This window comes from Streptopelia decaocto, assembly GCF_964273445.1.
Source record: "Streptopelia decaocto genome assembly, chromosome: 7".
Classification (NCBI taxonomy): Eukaryota; Metazoa; Chordata; class Aves; order Columbiformes; family Columbidae; genus Streptopelia; species Streptopelia decaocto.
This window is the reverse complement of record NC_138661.1, coordinates 15381415-15405773: the sequence shown is the minus strand read 5'-3', so window position 1 is coordinate 15405773 and position 24359 is coordinate 15381415. Positions and strand designations below refer to the sequence as shown.

At 36.5% G+C, this 24359-nt stretch overlaps 2 protein-coding genes across 8 annotated transcripts in view; both read left to right on the top strand.

The window, feature by feature from the left end:
* The window catches only part of AK7 (adenylate kinase 7), a 28957-nt gene extending 16728 nt beyond the window's left edge, over positions 1-12229 (top strand). The window contains exons 13-18 of the mRNA XM_082057813.1: positions 1101-1229; positions 2234-2302; positions 4037-4234; positions 7667-7887; positions 10624-10782; positions 11939-12229. Of these exons, the coding sequence (XP_081913939.1) occupies positions 1101-1229; positions 2234-2302; positions 4037-4234; positions 7667-7887; positions 10624-10782; positions 11939-11977 (815 nt within the window). The 3' untranslated portion in view covers positions 11978-12229. The remainder of the gene's footprint in view (positions 1-1100; positions 1230-2233; positions 2303-4036; positions 4235-7666; positions 7888-10623; positions 10783-11938) is intronic.
* A 1641-nt stretch (positions 12230-13870) lies between these two features.
* The window catches only part of PAPOLA (poly(A) polymerase alpha), a 46241-nt gene continuing 35752 nt past the window's right edge, over positions 13871-24359 (top strand). For 2 of the 7 annotated variants that reach the window (XM_082057631.1, XM_082057632.1), the window contains exon 1: positions 13871-14339. In XM_082057631.1, the coding sequence (XP_081913757.1) occupies positions 14332-14339 (8 nt within the window). In that variant the 5' untranslated portion in view covers positions 13871-14331. The remainder of the gene's footprint in view (positions 14340-24359) is intronic. The other 5 variants (XM_082057636.1, XM_082057634.1, XM_082057630.1 and 2 more) reach the window with 4 other exon arrangements.

Below are 24359 nucleotides of genomic sequence, written 5' to 3'. Positions count from 1 at the left end.
ATCTTTACCAAATTGTAAAGACAAAAAGTATTATAGTAAAAAAAAGGAATTAATGCACCATAATATGAGATTGTGGGGTTTTAAGTATCTTATATGTAATTTTGGCCACCTCTAAAAAGTAAAGGGTGCTTACTGAAGCCTGTAAAGAATTTTAAAGTCTTCAGATTGAAAAAAGTCCATAAAAATTGCCATTACTTAAAAGCACTAATTATCATTTATATATTAATAAAGTAATATATATATTATACAGATGATAGATTAATAAAGTAATTTTTTTTTATTTAGTACTTAACATTTTCCATGTGGTATAATGTGATCCCCCTTAAAAATGCATCCTACCACTAAAGGTTTGCCTGATTTGATCCTGTGTATCTGCAAAGCAATGAACTTGTAACACACCCAGAAGTTTCAGTGATAAGATCTATGGCAGCATCTCTTCTACATGCCTTGTCTGGTTGTTTAAAATAATAATGCTTTTAAAAAAGTAACAGACTTTTATTATTACAATGGTTTATATATATTTAAGGCTTTTAAAAGCCAAAGCAAAATAAAGTCAGAAACTGGAGTAAATAATTGCAAAAGGACAAAAAATCAGGTCAAACCAAGCTTTTTACTTGCACACATTTGCTCAACAATGTAGGCCAAGTTAATTAATGACTTCATAATTCAATCTATTAATCTGAAAATGAAACTTGTAACACCGATCTCACATTTGTTTTGCAAGACTGTCTTAAAGTCTTACTGGTATTTGTAAACAGAAAAAGACTGCTTTGTCTCATCTATTTCTATAGACATTTCTTTGCTGCTTCTGTTAAAATCTGATTGCATTATTCTAAACCAAACTTAATTTCGTGTTTAGTATCTTTAAAATTCTAATATTTATATCCTTCTAAATAAAAATGTAATTTTATTTTACAGCTACACGTGTATGTTCTATAGATCACTGACAACATGTAATACACAAATAGTAACTCAAAATACTTTTTTTTTTAGGATCTAAATTGAAGTTTCTCTGATAAATGAATTAAAATGTTAGTAAAATAATTTCAGATATCTCTTTTCCACAAATGAGGTAATTGTAAACCTTCTTTATGTCTTAGGTCAACTAGAGGATCAGTATGTTATTAAATTTGTGAAGGATAAGCTCAAATCTATGCCTTGTAGGAACCAGGGTTATGTTTTAGATGGGTTCCCAGAGACCTATGACCAGGCAAAAGATCTTTTTAATTGTAAGTACCACTGCTTTTGTTTTTATTGCTGCTAATATCATCATTATCGTTACTGTTCTCAGTGCTACATTCGTTGAAGTGCATCAGCACTGTAATGACTGCCATGCAGGACATGAAAACAAAGTTGTTTTCAAATGATGCTTAAAATGTAAGATGGATTGTAATGCACCTTATTTAATTTAAACACAAGATAGATTTCTGACTACCTTTGCTGGCAAAGCAATAAGGAAATGCAGAAGTCTGGAGGACACTTTGTGGTTCTCTGTTGATCTACTGCACTCAAGGAAGCTCTAAGGCAGGATTTCTTCAGAATGTTTAAGGGCTGCTTAATGAGGAGATCCCGCTAGTGCACTAAGACATGTTTTGTGAGCCAGGTTAGAGTGGGTATATTAGATTAGCTGCTGTAGATATGACTTCAGGGGAGCTCTGTGACATTTCAAATTGCGGGCAAGCACTGTTCATGTATTAAGACCAAGAATCATCTCCATATGTAAATGACATTGTGAGGTTTAAATGTAAAAAAAATCAGTCTTGTTCAGATTAACGTGATGGACTGTAATTTGTCATGCTCAGCTCGTGTTCTCCAGGCAGCTTTACTGACTATTCAGATCAGCAGACACTCAGTTACAGAAACCATTTTAACCATAATACTGTAAAACATTTCTACTTATTCTTCTCAGCCCTGTCTCTGATTTTGGCAGAAAAATGCACTTGACAGGAGGGGAGGCCAGGGTCACAACAGCAATATGGACACATTTTAAAATTGTGTATACATGTGCATACTTCTGCTGTATAGGCAAACAACTATTACTATCCCAAGGTAGAATTCTGTGGTGGCTGGCAGCATGAATTACTTCCTGAATTCTCTAAACTAGTGTCTTGGTTGGACTAATTTCCAATAATTAGTATAATTTCAATACAGACAAACCTGTGTTTGTTTTTTAGCAAATATAATAATATTGTTTCCTCAAATGAATATCAATCATTTCTTACTATTGTCTTAGCGGAAAATGAAGATGAAGAAGAAGAAATTAGAGGCAAAATGCCTAAATTTGATAAATTAATCATACCTGGTAAGTTCGATACATTTATTTTTAAATAAACAGAGAAGTTATCAAATACTACTACCACCAAGAAGAATGAAATATCACTCCATCTGTTAATATTTAATTCAATGTAAAATAAATATCTAATCTGTGTAGTGCTGCTGCCCTCTTATTGAAAAGTGAACAATGAAAAAGGAAGGTTTTGGCTCGGTTTGTGGATGTTCTATTCTTTTTTCCTCTTTGTGAAATGCCATCAGCTCTTGGCTGATAACAATAGCAGTGACTGCTTTTGTTGTGATTGCAACAGCTATTAATGGAATAAATATTAGCTTGTGAACTTGGCATATTAAAAAAATTGAAGTTTATCTTTAGTGGGATATCTTGAAAGATGTTACTAAACTCATTTTAACGCATCAGTTAAACGGAGAATTAAAATAGAGTGGTTTTCATCTATGCAGAAATGGGTTCATACTGATGTTTTTGCCATTCCTGATTTCTTTGGAAGTTTTTATTACATTGAACTATTTTGCATTACAAGATGTGTATAGATAGTATAAAGGTTGAATATCTCAAATACTTAGTGTTTCAGTAAATGATGATTAACTGGCTTCAGTGGAAGTGAAGAAAATCCAGAATTTTTTGAAAAATTCAAAGGAGGAAATGTGAGTGAATTATTATGATGGGCTGGAGAAAGTACCATTTTCTCTCCTGTAACAGGGACTTCGGGCATGGGATCTGTTTTAAGAAGCTGCCTTCTCAACCTTGGAGAAAACTTGTTTTAAAAAATAAAAAGGTCCAGAACAGATTTTTGTTTCTTGGAGACGTTTTTTGGGGGTTGTTTTTGGTTTTGTTTTTGTTTAGCTTTTTTGAAAGCAGGGCAGGGGAGTCAGTGGGGAGAGGGTGTGTCTGTGCTTGATTCTGCAAATTTCTCACTGCTGGCAGAAAAGATACTTCCTGGCTGTGTTAAACTAACATGTTTCAGTAGAAATATTGTAATGTTCAATACAAATATTGTAATATATTATGATAAATTCTATTAAGTTTTATTTAATAAACACAGATTGATTGTTGAGTTAATAAAATACTGCAAGATTTAGCATAACGAAACTATGAATATGAGAACACTGAACTGAAGAATAGAAATCAGGGTTTTTTATGGATCCTATATTTCTGGGGCTTTTGTCTACCAATAGTACCAAAATAACATTGACACTGAATTTTATGGGATGTGGTGACATAGCATCTTTCATGTACTATTATATTTTTTAATGTTACTTTAATTCAGCAGATACACCTTTATTTGTGAGATTAAAAATCACAATACAGGGTGAAGACTTTTGATGACTTGATATGAGTTTTTGAATTTTCCAGTATTACCTGCTGCTTTGGCTGCAGCATTCATAAGATTTTTTTTTTTCCTCCTATACCTATTACATATATTGGTTGTATGAAAGCTTTCTCAGAAAATTTGGACTACACTGCCTTGCTGTTCTTAAGATTTTTGTGCTATTTATTGCAAGAATAGTCTTGTTGATAGTGCTAAGAAAGAATTTGGTGAAATTGGAGTATGTAGCTTCTTTACAGACGTGTCTTAATATTATTAAATATCTCTAACTGGAAAAGTTGAATATAAGCATTTGATAATTAAATTCTCTATGAAGGTATATATACAATTCACTTCTATTGATGTTCATTTATGGTTTAAAATGTATTACTAACACAAATAATATATGGGTGTTGATAATGTGTTCTTTTTCACAGAATTTGTTATTTCTTTGACTGCATCTGATGAATTTCTTATAAACAGAATAATAAATCTGCCAGAGAAAATTGTTGCTGGAACTCACTATACCCAGGACCGGTTCCTGCAATCTCTGAATCTCTTCAGAGAGTCAAACACAGATGATAACACTGTTCTCAACTATTTTGATGAACTTGAAATACATCCTCAGTTCATAGGTATGAAATAATAAAATTAATAGATCAAATATGAATGTAAATTTTCTGTTGTTACAAATTTAATGCTTGCAAAGATCATAGTAAGTGTATATATACATAAAGTTTTAATTAATGTTGCAGAATACATATACAACAAGCAATTAATTATACACCTGCAAAAATATCTGTATACTCATAAGGATTCTGAATTGTTCACATACAGTTAACCTGTTTTTAAAAATAGGGGGTTGATTGCTCATTTTTGTAGGCTAAATTATCAGAATAATTTTCTAACTTAGGTTACAGACCTCTGCACTGGCATTCTTCCAGATTGGTTTAACAGTATATTTTCATGGACTTGAAATATTATAGTTGCTTATATTTTTTTTTTCTTTAGATGCGTCCTCACGTTCCATGACAATATACTGAGTAATCTGTAAATGATGAAACATGAAAGAAAATTATTAGAATTTCAAGCTGGAAGGTTAGGACTGAATCTGTTTTGCACTATACCTGTATGTAAGAAAAGTTGTCTTCCCTATACATTATCTAGATCATTGTGATCACTGGGAAATCTTGAGAAGATTACTATAATCTGATTATTCAAGAAGAGTGAGATCAGGGTAACAGCATTCTTAAGAAAAATCGTAGGGTTTTGTTTGGTGGGTTTTGTTTGGTTGGTTGGTTTGGTTTGGGGGCTGGGTGAGGGAGAGGAGAGGAGAAAAGAAAGAACAAGGGGAAAAGCCTGCAACTAAAATGGAACTGCTGTTATTTGGAATGTCCATTTGAGATGAGTAATGAGGAGTTAATTGTTGAACAGCCTCAATAATAACTGATTTCCTAATTTTTTATATTTAATGTCAGTCATGGAGATTATATTGAGAATAATACCATACATGTGTTGCTAGGAAATGTAGCAGTGGAAAAAAATAGTGTGTTAGTAATAATTTTAGAATTGAGGTAATTCTGCTACAGAAAGTAAATGAGAGAAATGTTAAATATTAAGATCTGATGCTACCGATTGGTCACATTCTTGTTTTATACACTTCTGGATATGCAAGTAGTAACACTGTCCAAGATCATGTTTTATTTTGGTAAGGACTATGAAGTGTATACTCAATGATAGAATATTGCAGGGTTTTCTGCTAAGAATTGTGCACAAATATTGTTCATAACCTCTAGGCCATTCCAAATACGGAAACTCACTGATCTACTGGTTTTAATTGTTGAGGTATCACAACTGTAATATTCAGTGACTTCCAGATGATTTTCACATTCATTTAAAAGTGTTGATTCTTATCTTCAAATGAGCATCATCTGTATGACATGTTTATTTCAGGAACTGCCTCTTCACCTGTATTCACATCACTCTGACTTTTATCCACCAAAATATGCAAACATACAGCTTTGCTTTCTGTTGTAAGATAACTTAAGTGAGGAACCTTCAGCACTGCAAATACCCTTTCATTCTATTTGATATTCCAGTTTGTTTATCAGATCCATAGAATTAAGTAGCATCAGGTTTAAGCAGAGAGCTAACTGCTTTCTCAGATGTATTCTGAAGGAATTTAGTGGGAAATAGTTAAAAAATTGTGCTTGACTTGTTAAATATTGACTCAAATTGATAAAATCTTTCTTCCACCTTAATTTAAGAAAATAATAACATATGGCTTTATTAATTGCTTTTATGATTATTATTTTTTTCTGAGTCTGAAGTATGATTAGTACAAAGGAGTGGGCTTCAAGATTCTGGAAACTCTACTTTGTTACTGTGACTCATTGCATGAAGTCTGCAAGTCAGTTATCTTGTGTCTCTTTCTCATCTGCAATTTGGGGGTGGCGACACAAGCATGTTAGATCATCTACAAAAAGGCGTGTTAACGTTATAACAGCCATTTCCTTTGAAGATGTTAATTATGAAGTCCTTTGCTGGTGATCTTTCCTCTCAATTAGTATCAGTGATAACATCATTTTTTATTTAAAAGGATAAATGCAGTTATTCATGATTGCTGTAATACTTGCATTGTAACCTTGCTTGGCCATCTAACAAAAAAAGTGCAGTCCTCGACACATCAGTTTCACTGCTGAGAGAGTTTGTAGCAATACTTTAAGTGACCAGAAAAGTGGCTTGCCCTGCAATTTGTATGTCCAGGTGCAGCTAAAATTGCAGAAACAATTGGCTGCTTGACATAGAAAATGTATTATTCTTTTAATTTGGAATACTTAAGGAATTTAATTCCTGCTTTTTGAAAGAAGCAGCTCTAAAGTAAATTTTATTATGTAGAATTATGTTAGCTTTCTCCTTAATTAATTAGCACATTTTGGACTTCAGGTCCAAATCAAAACCACTTAAACTCTTGGAATAATGATGTTAGTATTAGACACCTATCTGCTGTCTGAATAGTGATTAGAAAGAAATGGGAAGCATGTGTTGCCAATAACTTACCAAATAACTTAATAAAGCAGAGGTCTGTAGACTAGGAACTACTGGATACCCATCTAAATTCTGTGTTCTAGTTGTTCTGGTTTTTCCCCTTCCTTTGCTTGCTCTCCTTGCTCATTTCTGTGCCTTTACATCTCCAGTCCCTTACCAGCCCTTTATCTCTGTATTCTCTTATTCTCTGCATACTTGATACGTCCACTTTTCCTTTTTTCCATGAACATGGCTAAACCCTTTCTGCCAGATGCATTCTCACACTGAATGCATACAGAGCCCAGAAAGCCCTGGAGACAGTCTGCATTTTTCTGCTTTTTCTCTCTCTCTCTTTTTTTTTTTTTCTTTTTTTTTCTTTTTTTTTTTTTTTTTTGGTGAAAGTTTACTACACAAGTAGTCTCCAGCAGTTAAAAGGGAGAAGGAATGAAATGAAATGAAATGAAACAGAGGTCTTGCTCAGTCTCTGTGTTCCTACATGAAGCTACAGGTTTGTTTTGTAGATATAAGATAGTAAGAGTTTAACTAGAGATAGGTTTGTGTATTTGTAAATCTGTTTGAGTGAAAACTTTTGAGTTTGTTGCCAAATCCTAACAACTTATTGTGCAACCTGCAGGGGACACAGGGTCAAAATCTGATGGTTTTATGCATCTGGATAAGTTGGCATAAGATTGGTGACTGGGACATCTCTGATAGTTGAATGGCCTCATTTTCAAGTTCCAAAACTTAGGCAAGCTGCAACTGAGAAACAGAATACTTATAAAAAATATTTTAATACATTTCTCCCTTACATCATCTTAATGAGAAAAGCTATTTTAGCTGAAACTAGTAAAAAAAACAGATGTAGAAAACGTCATTCTGTGTAACAGAAAAATGACCTAAGCAACTGAAAACGACATCTTATACTTGAAAATTCAAACAATGTGAACACCATATATTTTTAGGTCATGCAGTTATTTACTAATGTCCACTGATAATTGAAAAAAAAATCTTGAAAAGTTCTCTCTTATTTTGTTTAAAAGATGTAGCCAAATTTGAAGATCCTGAGAACAGATTTATTTTAAAAGAGATCATCAAGGAAATTGGGGAACCTCGGAATTATGGTTTGACAGATGAAGAAAAGGAGATTCTGGAACGCAAAGCAGCTGAGGAAAGCCTTGTCAGAGAAGCTAAAGAAAAAGCTGAACGAGAACATAGAGAAGCTAAGGAAAGGGCTGAAAGGATGGCAAATTGGGAAGAGTGGGTAGGTTAATGCATTTTTTTTTTAATTATTATTATTTATGTGTTTTAGATGGCTCGCAGCAACCTGCTATGCAAATACATTAGGAAAGTGTGGCATAATTTTTTTGGTCCACAGTGCATTTTGAGGCCCATTCTAAAAAATACAGTCTCGTTACAGACATGGCATTTTTTTTTGCCTGTTGCTTGCAGCATGTCTTCAGAATATTTTTATGATACTCTTCTTGTTGCTGCACCATAGTGTTGTTCCAAATTCATGCTTCTTTACCCAGTGTGCAATCTGCCAATCATACACACAGAGTTGAAATATAGTTTTATCATGAGATTGCACAATGTCGGGTGCTAGGTAGTAAACCCACAAAACTAGCATGCCTTCTTCACAGTACTTAGATCATTCATGCTTTTGATTTTGATTAGTACCTCCCCACATTTCCACCCCCTTTCCATGGTTGGTGAGTAATTTACACATAGTTACACAATCATTTTCTTGTACTAGGCATGCTCATGGGTTAGGGTCTTCATGTGGGCAGGGTCTTTTGACATGTGTGTGTGATTTTTAGTATTATAAAATCTTATAATAAGCAAAGTTCATCCCAGGGACACGCTATATGACATTCTTGAGATATATGTTAAACCAACTTCAGTCTCGAGATATATGTTAAACCAACTTCACTAATTATGCATGTTCCAGGATATTCAAACTGCAAGGACAACAGCTCCTGATATGGAGTTCCTTAAATCACTCTTATCTTTGTTTAAAGAGCAGACTGACCTGATACTGGCCCACTGCTTGCATACCCTTATGTTAGTCAGTGCTGACAGGATGCGTATTGCCTACACATCCTTAGGTTGGTAACTGCTGACAGGATACGTCTTTAATTTGTAACAAGTACAATAGCTCTTATATTTTACCATTTATAAATATCTACTGTAATCAATGGTGATTTTCCATAACCAGTCTTCTAGGACTCTTGAACTTTGCTGACTTTACTTCTGAGCAGCTGACCAGGTCTTTATTATGCCTTTCAAATAAGATTTTTAACTCAACACTGATCAATATTTCAGTCTGCACTGAAGAAAGGATTCTGAGCCTGCAAGAGAAACACCCCTGAGAGCTGAGTACTCAGTTCAGTGAGAATTGTCCTGAAGGATGCTTTTTGTTTGCTAATACTTTATTAAGTACTTGGTATTTAGGCTCCCTGACCTCACAGAATTTGCACATGATGCTTCTACCTTATTTATTTAGCCACACCTAAGGACATTTTACATAATTTACACCCAAAGTCAAGTTGTTTCAAGAGAAGGCAGTTCTTCTATTGTCTTCTTTTAAGAGCTGTTTTAAAACAACATTCCACAGAGAAATCTTTGTCTTACATTTACACATCTATGGGGTAAGAATACCCTGAAATTTCTCACTTTTAGAAAAGCATTTACACTGCTCTGATACTGGCTTGTAAATAAGGTGTCCTTGTTACCTCTATGCTTTTATTCCAGCTTCATTCAACATTAAATAGCATGTTGTACTCTCTGTAAACTTGTCTAAAAGATTACTAAGGATAGTTAACACATTTTTAGCTATATTCAATGCAAAGTCATCTAACTTTCAAGAAGGCAAACTGCATTATTCAAAGCTAAAGCAGGTGTTTAAATAAAATGTGAACTTAAGTTTATCCTTTTAAATGGGCAGATACTCAGGAAATCTAAGCAATTATTCATTTGCCCTTGAGACTGTAGAACAGCTGCTGTTTCTGAGTAAACTGACCAAAGATCACTTGCAGGATTTATTCAATAACACTCTTGGATTGAGTGAATAAGATAAATATCTTTTTTTCAGATATTGGTATATTGGTTTTATCTGAACATTGCTTTTGTGTTATGTCTTGAGTATAGAAAAGCAGTCTTCAGAGTATCATCTGCTTGCTGTTATCTATATATGACTCAGGCTGCTGATGAATAAAATGAGAGAGGACAATAAAAATGTTTTTGAGTAATCTTCTAGCTGAAACTACTGCAAGTATGCATTCTATTAAGTGCTATGAAATTGAAGAAAGAAAAACTCACGTTGCTTTTATTTCCACCCCCCACACTTTTTGAGTGTAATCTTTGTATTTAAGTTGAATTCAAGAATAAATTTAGCTGGTGTAAACCAATGTGGTTTTAGTCTATTTAACTCTCAGCCCCCTTGAAAACTGACATAAATGTAATAAGACAAAACAGGAAAAAAAAAACAAAACAAAAATGAGCCCACAAACTCAAAACAAAAAACCCTCCACAATTTACAGTTATTTAGACTCATGGCTCTGGCTCTCTACTGAGTAATAACATTCTCCTTCTCCTCCAGTTGAAAGAATCCTCAACAAACCATCTTCATTTGGAATAGTACTTACTTTTTGAAGTGATACAGTGCATTCCAGCCATTTTGCCAAATATCTTATGGAAACAGGACCACTGTAAGATTTCAGAATAAACCTCCTTCTAGGTGTTATAGAGAGAAAAATAAAATAATTTTACTAAGGAGATTATTTCCGTTTTCACCATGTTCAATTCTTTGTCCTGAGTGCACCATGTGCTCTAAATTTGATAAGTGGTTCTTCATTTTTCCTGCCAACTTGTGAGTTTTGAAGTTCTGTCCAGAGCTTCTAACATTGTTTTTTCTCTAGGTCACCATTATTATTTATTCGAGTGCTATTTGGTAGATGTTATCAAATTTATTGTTTATGATTTTGTTCATTATTTGTAGAATAAGCATCTGGAGGAAGTGAAAAGACAGGAACAAGAGTTATTGGAAGCCCAGTCAATTCCACTACGAAACTATTTGATGAAGAATGTTATGCCAACACTTATGCAAGGGATAATTGAATGCTGTAAGATCAGGCCAGATGATCCAGTCGATTTTCTGGTAAGGTGATTACATGTTTTTTTCTTAAATATGTTTGAATTTTCATGTAGACCCAAAGAATCTCTGTTAACAGAAGGACTTAAACTCATTTTTCCCCCTTTCATGATAAAAATTAATTAATTGTTAGTATATGCAATTCTGGTGAGCAATAATTATTGTGAAAACTAAAAACTCAGCAACTACTCGTAGGATCAGTTGATATTGTGTATCGAGTAAGGGCTTTCTGAACAGTAATTGGACAAGAATCACTAGCAAAATCTGTTTCTTTTTGGTGTGTGCACTGTGGATATCTTTTGTATTCTACCAATTCTGCTGTAACACAGTGACCTGCAGAAGGGGGAACATCACTCTTCATCCTGCTTACACCTCTCTAGACACAACAGAGCTTGCTACTGTAAGGATGAATGAAAGCTCTTTGGTAATTTCCTTCACAATCCACAGATAAATTAATGAGTAAATCCTGTAAGACATTAATAGAATAATACCAAGGACCTCAAGATGTTTTCTAGTTCAACTTTTGTCTGAAGGCAGGGTCAGCATTGGATTCAGACAAGAATTCAGATGCTGTAAAGCTATTACTGTATTGCTGATCTTCCTGCACATCCTAAGAAGCTATCACTGTTTTCATGAAATGAAACATTTTATTAATGAAGCAAAAGCTTAAAACAAAAGCATCAGTTTTGTGTGCCACTTCAGGCACCAAAGAATGTTTTATTGTTTTAACCTTTCTACTTACTGAGGGGTGGCATCTACCCATAGCTGTAGTAGCATGAGATCTTTCCTAATAACTGCATAACTTTAAAATATCTGTATTATCTGCTTTTCTGGGTCCAGAAATCAGGCCCCAGGGTACTCCCTCGAATTTTCCATTGAGTGACAAATAGTGTCATAATTAGCTTGCTTCCTTCTCTCACCCGTGATAGAGCTGGGGTGACTGCTAGCAAGAGGGAGAAGGAGGTGGATGGTATTTTGCATGTTATTTGTGGGGAAGAGGTTTCTCTGACGTATCTGCCAGAAATTACATTTTAGAGCCATTTAATACTTTCTGGGATTTTGTTTAAAGCAATGTTGTGTGCCACTGTATTTTTGTTACTTTGTATGTTTTAAAGTTGGAGACTTGAAAATAAATGTAACTTTGAAACTGTTCCGTTTACAGGCAGAATATCTCTTCAAGAACAGTTCTGGTATTGAATGAGATAAACATTAAATCATAACAGCTGTCAAAATTGTGAGATAGAAAGAGACAACATTCCTAACGCACTTTAAGTAAAAATACTTAGTTTCTGAAATTAGTTTTGTTTAGGCTTATTATGTAATCTCCATTTTTATCTCATACTTTATAACCAAGTTGTATTGTTTTCTTGAAATTTCTTCAAAAGTACCATTTACTGCACATATTAATGCATTTGCAGATCTGTATTTCATGTGTCTATTTGAAGCTGTGAACCGCAAGAACCTGTTGTGTCTCCAAAATTTTCTTCCTGGGTTTTTTTTCAGTTATACATGCTATCTAACCAATATATTTTTGTCCTGATCCACAGCGGATGTAGGCAGCTAGCCTGAGATAAAGCTTTTCTTAAAAACAAAAACACATACACACACAAACCCGAACCAACCAACAACAACAAAAAAATGAAACAAAATCAAAACCAAAACACTCCCCCCCAAGATAGAAAAACAAACAAACAAACAAACACCAAAAAAACAAACCAAAACCAAACTAATTTTCACTGAAAATGGAAATAAATAGAAGCAGCAAGCTCACTTATTTCCCCTCACAGCTACCAAGAGGCAAAAAGTTACACACCGTAGTCTTCTTGAGCTGTGCTCAAGTCTGACTGGATAAACAGTTTCCCTGCACAGACTTGTCACAAAACATCTGTTTCTATTTGGTATCAAACGAATGGGTGTAGTTCTCATTTGATTCTCTTCATCATTCAATATTTGATACAGCACGTGGCTGTCATTCCCTTTTTTATTGACTTCATATACTTCTCACAGAAACTGTCAACATCTATGCTGAATGAGCTGAAACTGATTGTGTATTTGGTGTAAAACAAATACAGGATTTTGTCAAAACAGAAAGCAAAGTCTGTTTGGGAGAAAGGGGAAAAAAGGAAGAACTGAAAGAACGGTGACACAAAAAATTTTTATGCTTATTTTGTGTATTATTTTTAGTGTTAGAATTCTAGATATATTAATGTCCAATGTTCTTATTCAGATATTTTAATATTTTTTACAGAGAAACAGTCTTATTTAGTCTGTTTTCACAGTCACACAGCCAAGTCAGTTTTGATAGACAGGAACAGAGGTCAAAACCATCATATCCTACTCTAAAAAACCCGATTTCCTTGGGATATAAATTTCCTGTATACTGCCAGTCCAAGTTATTATTTGTCATCTAAGGCAGCTGAAATGAAATAATCTGTGATTTTATAGAAATTTTTAGTTTGAGAATCCTGTTTTTTAGAGCAAAGGTGAAAATAGGACACTAAGAAAAAAACAGACAAAACAGGGCACTTTTTTGTGTGTATAGAGTTGGTTTGATATTTACTTTTCTAAGAATAAAGTTTTGAGTTGATCAATAAAGAGTGGTGGGGTTTTTTTAAATTTTCTGAAATTTATGCAGTCTATCACAGGCAGAGCTTTCAAAAACAATTATTGGAAAAGGATTTATTTGTTTTGTGTGGAGCATAAAAAACAAACAATCCCGATACAGGTTTCAAAAGGCACAGAGACGGCTTTGAAGAGAAACCCCTGAGGTTTCGGACGCGGACCGGCCGGGCTGCGCTCGGCCCGTGGAAGCCTCGGCCGCTCGTCTCCGCGGCGGCTCCCGCAGGCAGCCCGGCGGGCGCTGTCCTGGCGGCGGGAGCTGCGCGGTGCGGCCCCACATCAAGCTCCTTCGGGCGGCCCGTTGCGATAAAGCGGTGCGGTCCCGCCGCCTGAGTTTCCCTAGCAATGAAAATCCACGCTTCCCCCCGCTCGGAACCCCCGGTGCCCAGGCACACCGGCAGTCGCGCAGCGCGGTGTCCCACCTACCCGCCCCGGCCGCCTCCGCCTGGCCCGGCACGAACCCGCCCCGCCGCACGCACGCGCCGCCTCGCAGCCGTTAGCGCTTTGTTTTCAAACTCCGGCTCTCTCCCGCTGGAACTACAGCCCCCAGGATGCCCTTCGGCCTCGTGGCCAGCTGAGCATGCGCGGGCGAGCTAGCGTGCGCCGCGTGCGGGGGTGGCCGCGCCGCTGCGTCAGGCTCCCCCCGTTCTAGAAGGTTGCTTTGGTAGCGTCTGGGCGCCATGTTAGAAGGCCGGAGGGGAAGAGGAAAGTGAAGCGGTGGCGACGGGGCCTAGCGAACGGCTTTCTCCTCCCTCTGAGGCCTGACCCCGGCCCCTACCATGGTCACGATTCCCGCTTCTTGGCGGGACGAGTGACCGGTCCGGAGGCGGCAGTGGTGGGGGAGGACGAAGAAGAGGAGGGAGAAGGGGACGACGTGGTGGTGGTGGTGGCGGCGGCGGCGGCGGCGGAGGAGGAGGAGGAGGGGCCGGAGAGACGATGCCGTTGTAAGTTGGAAAGCTCACGGAGTGCCTTAAAGGCCTGTGTCGTGCCGCTCTTTACTCGTAGCGCCCGGTGCTCTCTGCCCACCGTGGCCCTTTCTGCCGGTTCTCGCCCTCCCCCCTGTCCCTGCTCCGGTCCCGGGCTCTTCCGGTGCCGCAGTGCGAGGGGCTGTGGATCCGCTGCTCTTCGCCCAGCCCGCCAGGACCTGTTTGTTTCTTCCTTGTGCTCCCCTCACATCGCTGGGAGTGCCGAAGGAGACACTGATGTGGCTTTTATGTTGTTGTCGTCGTCTTTTTCGTGATCTCGTAGCGGCCGCGGGGCGGATGGCAGTGGCGGCCCCTTTGACCCGCACCGAGCCCGGCCACGTGAGGTGGCGGAGCGCCGCACGTTTGTCCTTTTCGTGCCCAGGCCGCGGGACATGAAGCGCTTTTTCCGTCAAGGGTCCCGACACAGCTTCTCTCCCCGCGGCCGCGCAGACGGTGTTTCCTCCTTCCGGTGGCGGGAGAGGCGCAGGCTCCAGCGGGCGGCCTGAGCGCAGCCGCTGCCCTTGCGAAACTCGCCCGCTCCCGGTGGCTCCGACACGCCGAGCGCTGCTGGGCTCGGGCCGGGCCACGCGGGCAGCGCCCCCTGGCCGACAGCGGCGCCCTGCGGGTCGCCCACCCCGCCATTCGGGAGCCGGGGGCTTCCGCGCCGCTCCGGTGGGGCTTGGAGCTGGTGTGCGGTTACGCTGCGCGTAGTCATGGGTAACGAGGTGGGACGTAGTTTCATCGCAGTTTCTTGTCGATTTATTTTATTCCAGCCCCGCTGTGTTTGTGTCTCTTTTTTTTTTATTATTTTTTATTTTTATTTTGGACGACTCCGGGTTGAGACAACAAAACTTCCTGCTCCTCAGTTCTGTAGTCCATAATGTCAGTATTTTATTGTCCTGTGTAAGTTGAGGGAACCTGTGATGGGTAGGTCGTCAAGTGGCTTTTAAGAATAAGGTATGTTTATATGCTAGGTGCGGGTGTGAGGTTTTTTCCTTCTTCTTTTTTTTTTTTTTTTTTTTAATTGAAGAAATGTAAAGAATTTTGAATTATTCACTATTGTTTCACTGTTATTTTGGGATTATTCACTCTTTAATTATGTAAACTTTATGTGAAGAATAACCGTGCTTGCATGTTGTGCTGTATACTAAGTTAGCTGTGGGGTAGATAACACAAGATGAACTTAAGCGAAAGAGTTTATGGCAGGAAAAACAGGTGAATGCAGAAAATAAAATGGTTGTGCCAGGTAGTTTCTAATGTTTGTATAATGAGGCTGCAATGTCTTTATAGATAACTTTTGCACATGGCAAAGAAAAATTACCAAAAACCATCTTTGAAGTTGGCCAGGCTTTTTGGCCTCAGGAAAATGGGAGGGTGTTTATTTTGCCTGCTTCCATTTTTAGTTTATTTCCTTGTGACTACATAAATTCCAAATGCTTAATAACATTTTAAATGTTTCGGCTACTTCTATGAATTGTAATAATAGCGACCTTCAACTTTGACAACTTTGGAGTGACTCAATCATTTTTCTTAATGTGGGTGTTTATGATAGTTTAACTAGGAACTATTGAATAACATTACATAGTTACATTTGCACTAACATATTGCAGTTTTCAGTATAAACATTACTTGGCTACTTCACTGGTAAAGGAGGTTTATTTTAGTTAGGAAAAACAAAGCTTTCTCAGATTCTGCGTTTGCTCTTTCATTTTGTATGTTTAAAATGATTGAAGTCTTGGCTGAATAATACAAAAATCAAAGTGAACATTTTAATACTTGTAAGTTGCAGTAGTAGTAATGTTAATTCTTGAGTTTATGAAGTGATGCATCTGACTTAAGTTTAGAGGAAAAAAAAAAAGAGCTTAGGAAGTTCCTTTTCTGTATAGTTCTTTCCAGTTGATGCTTTCATGCTTTTAGAGGATAAACTTTCTGAGTGAGAGTAGAACTGTATGTTACTGCCGAACTTTTAAGATGACAAACAAAATACAGCACTTTTTTTTTGTCCTGACTTTTGAAGAAATCTTTTAAACTTCATTTTTTTAGGGTGCTGTCTACAATTGACAGCCCTAGTCAGTGCTGATCTCCCATACAACCAGAGATTTGTCGTCATTCTCTACTTGAAAAGCATTCGTTCAGGGTTCCGCATTTCTGATACTGCCCTCCATGTGTATGTATTTCTCTTAGCAGTATGGTACAAAACTATAAAACCAAGCAAATTACTTACGTGCAAGGCACATCAGTAGTAAGAGAGCAAGCTCTGGTTCTGGTGATGCTGATAGCTGGCATTTCAAAAGCCTTTTAGTGTTTAAAAAATACTAAATTTATCCTAGTAATATGTGACTTCTTGTTATGATTCTTATTAATCTCTTGTGTGAAGAGATAGCAGCTGCATAAGGGAAAACTCTCTAACTTTCAGCTGTTCAAAGAAGGTGATTAGAAACAAAGGTGAATATTTCCCCTATTATAAAAATACATTTTAGTGAACTGTTAGGTACAGAATCTTCTTGTTTATCATCTGAAATGTAAGATGCTAAGAAGAAATGAAGCTCACTAATCTGTCCATATGTTTCAGTTAGGGCTAGGTTTTACACAGAAAGGCTACTGACTCAGTGAAGCAGGAGCTTATGTTTATGTGAATATATTATCTGATCTTTTTATGTAACCTGGGCCTTTCTGACCCTCCAAATAGAGAGATATAGCACTGTGAATCTGTTTCTTGTTAAGCTGCTGATACTATTGCACTTACAGCTTCTTTGCTGAACTTCTGTATCTGTTAAAATAATCGTAAAAGACTTTTTTTTTTTAAACCAGAAGTGGAAAAGTGCATTGAGTGATATATATGAACACTTAAAAGTGCTGTTAGGTGCTATAAATTTCAACTATTGTTGGTATTGGTAATAGAGTTTGGAATGTCATTAGTTTTTTTTTTTTCTAGTCTTAATTGTGGACAGTCAAGCTTATTCTCACTTCTGATGTAAGACTTCTTATATATTTTTTTTTCACTGAACTTTGCTTTAAATATATGCAAAGTCATTGTTTTCTTGACTTAATTAGTGACTGTTAACTTGTATGCCAGAAGTAGTACAACACTATATTTAATATGGCTTGTACCAATTAGGAGTGGACAAATAGCATATTTCTGAACAGAGAGCTCAGGTTTTTATAGATTGTAATTGAAAGAGTGACATTATCTCTAACTTTGCAAAGCACAGGACTTACTTTAGAAGAACAGGTGCCTTAATTAAAAGTGATAGCTTTATTAATCAAGAAGAAATTAATATAGAAGTCTATACTGAGGATTAATTTGTTAGCTGTACTACAGAGGAACTGGATGGCAAGTCATGTGGTTTTGCCATAGCTTTCAGTTTTCTGTCACTCCAAAAAGACCAAGTTTATACCTGTTAACATGGGGGTACTGCACACAACTTGGAAACCCAGATACTTTGTGCTGCGCAGATTTCACTGCTGAGACAAATGAATCTCTTTCAGTTAAATGCTTCATTGTATTCCTAGTTCTTGGTTTGATACTTCGTGATGCCTTTTGATTCAACGATACTGAATTTCTTAAATTGCTACCTCTGGAGTTTGTTGTCTCTGTAATAGCAGTAAAACTAATTTTTGGTTCAAGTGCTACCTGCAGAGTTTGTTTAAACTTGAGAAGCTTTCTGAAACTGTTGTTAGTAAGAATGTTGTGGATGGATGTGAGTCTGGACATGCTGCCTTTACCATTCTGTATAAGTGGAAGAGCCAGAGAGAACTCGGGATTGAGTCAAAAATTAGCAGAATGTGTATGAATGTTCTTTCTTTTGCCATAGGTGAGTCTCTTCTTCCATAGGCCTGTTATTGCTCCAGTACCCATGTTCAAATCTGTTTGGGGTATCTTGAACATTATATACTGACAGTTGAAAACTTAATTAATTGTCTAAATGATCCAGCAACTTTCTGCTAGATATTTAAACTTCTGTCCAGGGAGGGCAGCTGGATTGTCTTAATAATTTAAGATGTGTGTTGCCTGGTAACAGATTTGCACAGACTTCAGTGAATTTTCCTGCCTAGATTTCTCAAATTTTGCATAGAATGATGGTGTTAGCATTAAGCCAGAAACTTTAATCTGAAATTGTCAAAGTCGGTACTTGCTGGAGGAGAATTTAAAACATGCAAACAAAACTCCTCAAAATGCCTCCTCTGAAATGTGGCACAGTGGAGCTTGAGCTTTGTGAATTTAGCTCCAACTGATAGATGAGATGGTGTGATGACCAGTGTTGCTTCAGGAATCTGACTTGGGTATCTTGCATCAGTAAATAAGACAGACTGAGTTTTAATGAGGTAATTTGTAGAGGCAAATAGAGAAGAGAGGATAGTCATTGAGATTCCTTAAGTTGTGTATTTTGCCTTGGTATATGGAGGTAACACTGAATGAGCCAAAGGTCCTGACTGAAGTTAAAGTTTTGAAGTCAATCTTCTGTGGGTTGTTGGCACTATTTTAAGAGACTTGACAGCCCACAGTTTGCCTTCCTTCACTGGTGGTGGCCTTAATGTGCATGTCTGTCTGGACAAACTTAGTCCTCTGCTGAGGTTTAGTGATATATGAAAGAGGTTATATATTTCTAGCATAAGCAAGGCTTGATGGCCAAAAGCTGGAAGGGATTTTTGCATGCACTTGGCATGCATTTAGATGGGTTAGATCTTGGGTGGTTAAGATCTATTTCAGAATCAGAGATGACTTTTAAACAGGATTTGAACTGTTATAATGTGTTAAATATTATGGCATCTGTTTTTAAGATTTCATCTATTTGTTTTTTATTTCTGTGAAGCATCCCAAATTTCAGGAGCATGACATTTAGATAATGTGGTGCTGATTGCAACTGTATTTTGTTTGTGATAAGAAACATAAAAACTTAATTCAAATAACATGCTAAAATATCACCAGTAGAACTGAGGTAGAATACAGGGAGTGAAGAGGAAAAAGTGCTTAGAACAACAGGGATTTTCAATTGAATGTAGGAATAGAGTTAAATACGAAGTATGCTTGAAAAAAAAGTTTGTGACAGGATTCTTGTTTCTTCTGAGGGTGGAGGAAGGTTCCAGTGTTGTAAAAGAAAATAGTACAGTACTTTGAATTTGTATCTAACTCATAGGTATGGGGCAGTGTTGTGTAGATACACCTGTATTTGCTCTAAGTCTATTTTCAGTTTAGGTGAATATATGTTCACTTTGTAACCTGATCTTTAAAAGATGCATTAGAAAGTTTTTTCCCCATATCTCGCAGTCTTTCCACCACTCTACCTTGGAACAATGCGATGCCTAAGTCACTTACATTTGAAAGAGTTTTAAGGTCTACAGCTCTGTATAGTTTTAACAGTGGCCATAGTGGGGGGGGTTGTTCTTCTTATATTGTTATAAATAACTACTGAATTAAAAAGATACTGCCTAAAACTTTGGGTTCTGAAGACCATGTGCAGTTGTGCTGCTGTCAGCTTAGTACAGACTAGAACTTTGTGTGCATTTGTGTTTTTATATTGAGAAAAAGTATATGTGCGTCTCTCTGGGAGACGAGATTAATTAATAATTGAATATGAAGTATTGGATCATAACACTTCAGAATCAAGCTGTGGTTGCTGCTGCCCAATTTGCAGATGGTTTAAACTGTCAGTATATGCTCTTCAAAAATTCAGGTCTAATCAGAGCAACAACAATAGCATGTTAAATTTAACTCTACATAATTTTCCTGCAACTTTATGTTTGTTCTATTGACAGGTAGTTCATATTCATAGCAGAGCGAGAGCAAGATCTTCATGTGGATATGTGGTTGATTAGAAATAAACAGAAGAGCCCCAAACTGTACCTTAATTTCTATTGTGGTGTTAATAAAAGCTTTTTTTTTTAAAAAAAAAAAAAAGTCCTGAACATGCTTTGAGTTGAGTGTCAGACCTCGACGAGGACTGCCAAATGTGCCTCAGTGGTACTCGAGATTCAGTAGCTGGGATAGAACTTTCTGTTGCTGTTTAATACTCTTTGATTTTTATTAATGCTTACCTTCAGTGGCTAGCAGATATGACATGTCCCAAGGCCTTAACTTCCCTAGTCCTTTCTGGTAGAAGGTTAGCATTGCTGCTTACCTGTTCTATCTCTTGGAATCGATATCCTGGTTTAAATTAAGGGATTTGAAGAGCAATAAATCATGATGTATCACAGGTAGGAACTAGAATGTCCATATGGCTTGTCAAGAGGGAAGATACTGGAGTACAGTGGTGATCTTCATGGTTTGAGAAAAAAGTAAAGATAAGCCTAGGAGTGTTAATTGTTAGCATTTTCTGGCTAAAATGTAACATGTAAATACGATATTGAAGTTGGAAAAATGAGCACTTTTAAGTTTATTTCTCAGAGATAATTCACTTTTCATTTAAAAAGCAGCTAGCAAATGCTTTATTTGAAGTTTCTTGGCTTTGTGGGATGTAGGGAGTGTAGAGAGGATATACATTTACTTGTTTGTTTTTATAGTAATGCTCATGACTTGCTGTCATTTAAACAAAGTAGCAGTTACTTAACACTAGTTATTATGTTGCATCCTCAAATGAGTTTAACTTTCTTGCCAAATACTGTTTTCTCTGTCATTTTACGAAGGCACTTTCCTGCTATGTTTTGGTGTGCTAGAGAAACTTTAGTACAGCCTTCAGCCTTACATCTTCAGCAGGTATAAACAGCTTCAATTTAACTGTTTTTAGCTGGATGTAACCTATATTCTCTTCAATACTAACGTGTTCAAATGTAAGCTTTATTGTATCTTCTGGAGTTGTAAAATCTAGAAGGCAACTGTGCTGAGGATTGTTTTGTACCATCCCAGTGAAAGTGTTCTTATTAACTTCTCAACCTTCAAACAGGTCAAACATTTGTGTAGGAAGGTCCTGTGCTGTTGTCAATATCCTTAATTCATTCTTATAAAATACATTAACATAAAAGCAGGAACTGTAAAGTCTGTAACTGTTTTTGTGTAATAATTACTAAAGATGTATATCAGCTGATTGATTTTAATAGGTTGTTTAAAGCTGTCATTTTAGTGACCAATTAAAGCTTATTTCATGCCTTGTGACCATGCACTGATGGTCCTGTAGAGGTTGGAGATAATACTGGTTTAAATCATGTTAACACCGTGTTCTGCGAAGACAAACCTGCACATTGCACTGCCAGGATTGTGCTGTAAACCAGATCAGGGAAGTGATCTGATGTTTGGTTGGTTTTTATGCATCACAATTTTGGGGGCGAGGTGAAGGATTATTTTTAAGTTATTAGTTATCAAATTGGTGAAGCATGACCCTTACAAACACATGGAAGATGGAGGGCTCTGTCAGCGTTACTGACTTCAGGAGTCTGCTTCACAGAGTCTGGGTCTGAGAGATGTTGTGTCTCTTTGAAATCTAGTGACAGCCTCTGCCAGCCTGTGGTTTGTCAGCCCTTTCAATGAAGTCTGATAGCTGTTGAATTGGGCACAGTGTCTAGTTATGAATGGGTGAAAATTACAGTCAGATCATCAAGAAATTGTCACACTAAAATATTGTTTGCTTTAGATTACTGCTTTAAAAACCTGTAAAAATAAACTGCAAAATCTTAAATTGAAAAGCAAATTTACTTTTTCAAATTAACAGTTGGCAAAAGGGGAGAAATTGTAGTTCTATTTTAACTACCTGCTTTGTGGTGTAAGTAAAAATATCCAAAGGATGTTTATGTATTCAGACCTCTTTTCTGACTGCTTTTTTTCATAGCAACTAAGTGGCTGAAGCTACTATTTGTGTTGACATTCCTGAAATTTTTTCTTTTGAAAAAGAGAAATTGTTTTAATGACTGACTTTGTCCTTAATTTGAATTACTGTTTTTTTTTTATGTAATTCATTTGAGTAGGTGTTTTTTTTGTTGTTGTTCTTGTATTTACATTTATCCTAAGATCTATGTGATTTGTTCAGCTGCTACCAAATTCTTCATTAGGTGATTAAAACCTCTTACCTGAAGGAAGCAATGTCAAATAATGCCCCCAGACATGATTACTTGGGGTTTGTTGTTAATGTACAAGGTTTTTTTCCTGCTTTATTTTTTTTTTCCTTTTGCTAACAAGCAAAGGGACAAATGTGCTAGAACTTGTGATGTGAGAAACTTGCTTTGCAACTGAATTCTTGATTTCAAACAAATTATTCTACTTAGAATAATTTATAAAATGGGTTTAACTTGTAGACAATTATATTAGGTTTTGTTGATTCCTGTCAATATAAAGTTCTTTTGTATGATATGTCCTCATGGAAATGAGGAATGAAATCCTGAGGAGATGATGACAACAGGTTACAGAAGTTAAAGTGGAGTTGTTCTGTAGTTTTCCGCACATAATATGTACTTAGCCTGAAAAATAATTTCTGGGTTTTTTAATGATAGAAATGGTGTAACATGTAAACATGAAGGACTGCTAGTAGTGCAATGTACAGGGGAATGTTATGCTTGCCAATGGACTTCCACATAAGCAGTCAGCTTGAATTTTTGACATGGAGGATTTTTTTCTTTAGACTGTATCTTTGTGAAAGTTGAAGGAGACCAAACTAATGATAAAGCTTTTGCCCTAGTCAAATGAATAATTGATTTCAGGGAAAAAAAGTATTAATGCATTATCTGAATTTTAAATACTAGTTATACATTTGGAATTAAAATGTTACTTTATGCCTTTGAAAGGGAGTAGTCTTTTGTAGTAAGAGTGTAACTTAAATAATGAGGATTTAACACTTTTACACATGCATTGCCTTAATTTTCAGTTAATACTTGCTTTAACTGTTGTTACGGCTTTTTGAATAACTGTTGATATAATAGCCATATCTTCTGAAATGTGTATTTTAGTGAGAGATGATAATGCTTTTTACTGGTCACTGAAAGGCTGATTATTTTAAGTAACAAATTGCTTTCAGAAAAGAGGCATTACAGTATGTTTAAAAAAAATGATTTGTCAATTTCAGAAATCAAAGATGGGCGAGTAATAGTCATAATTTAGAGAAAAGTTGTCAATATATCAATATAAAACTAGTATTTAATGGTGCAAGTAATCTTTAGAGCTTTTTAAAATACAGGCTTAAGTAGTGTGTTTTTGAAAATGTAAGGTATATAATGAGCAAGACTAAGTGTTCTTAGACTTAAAATTTGGCTATCTTAAATGTTAAAGAACATAATTTATTCTACAATAATGAATATGTTTAAGATTTTTTTTTTAATGACTACCTGTTGTTGTTAATATCAGTTCAGAAAAGTTTTACCTATATGTGTATAGTGTGTAGTAATCACTGAATCCAAACACTTGTATGTTACACAGGAAGAAGTTCAATTTTGAAACACTTAGAATTACTAACTTTAAAGCTCATACTGTTCTGAAAATAAAACTCTGTTTAAATGTGAACGTCATGAACAAATCTATGCCCATTTTGAAAAAATGCCTGGCTGTTTTTCATCTAGGAAAGCTGTTATTAGTTTTCACACTATGATAACTTCTGTGTTTCTTTTGAAGTTCTTTTGTGTGCTCTTGTGTCCTTGCAATGTTGAAATATGAGCAGTCAATTTGAGAGTATTGTCCTTGTGCTTGAAGGTTGGCTTCGTGTCTGTTTGTGTAGCTTAGAAAAGTGCAAGGTGAGGATGCTGTGAGGCTTGTAATTGAACTGTTTACTACTGAACTAGGTCCTTGCAGATTTAACCCATTATGGTGGGTTGGGTTTTCTTGAGGTGTACTTTGCTATTTAGAGAAATAATTATATGAAGTAAAATGTCATGTTATGGAAACATGAGGGATGTGGAGGGAGTAGTGCTTGCGTCATTGGTGCATGTACTAGGCAAAGTCTAACACAAACCTCTGTTCTCCCCTCAACCCCGTAATGAAGCAAGGCTATATGTAATATTGCAAAGTGGAATGAACTGACATTGTTCGTCTAACCATCCTCTTATGCTGGCCAGAAGAGAAGTTGGCTTAAAACTAACTGTATG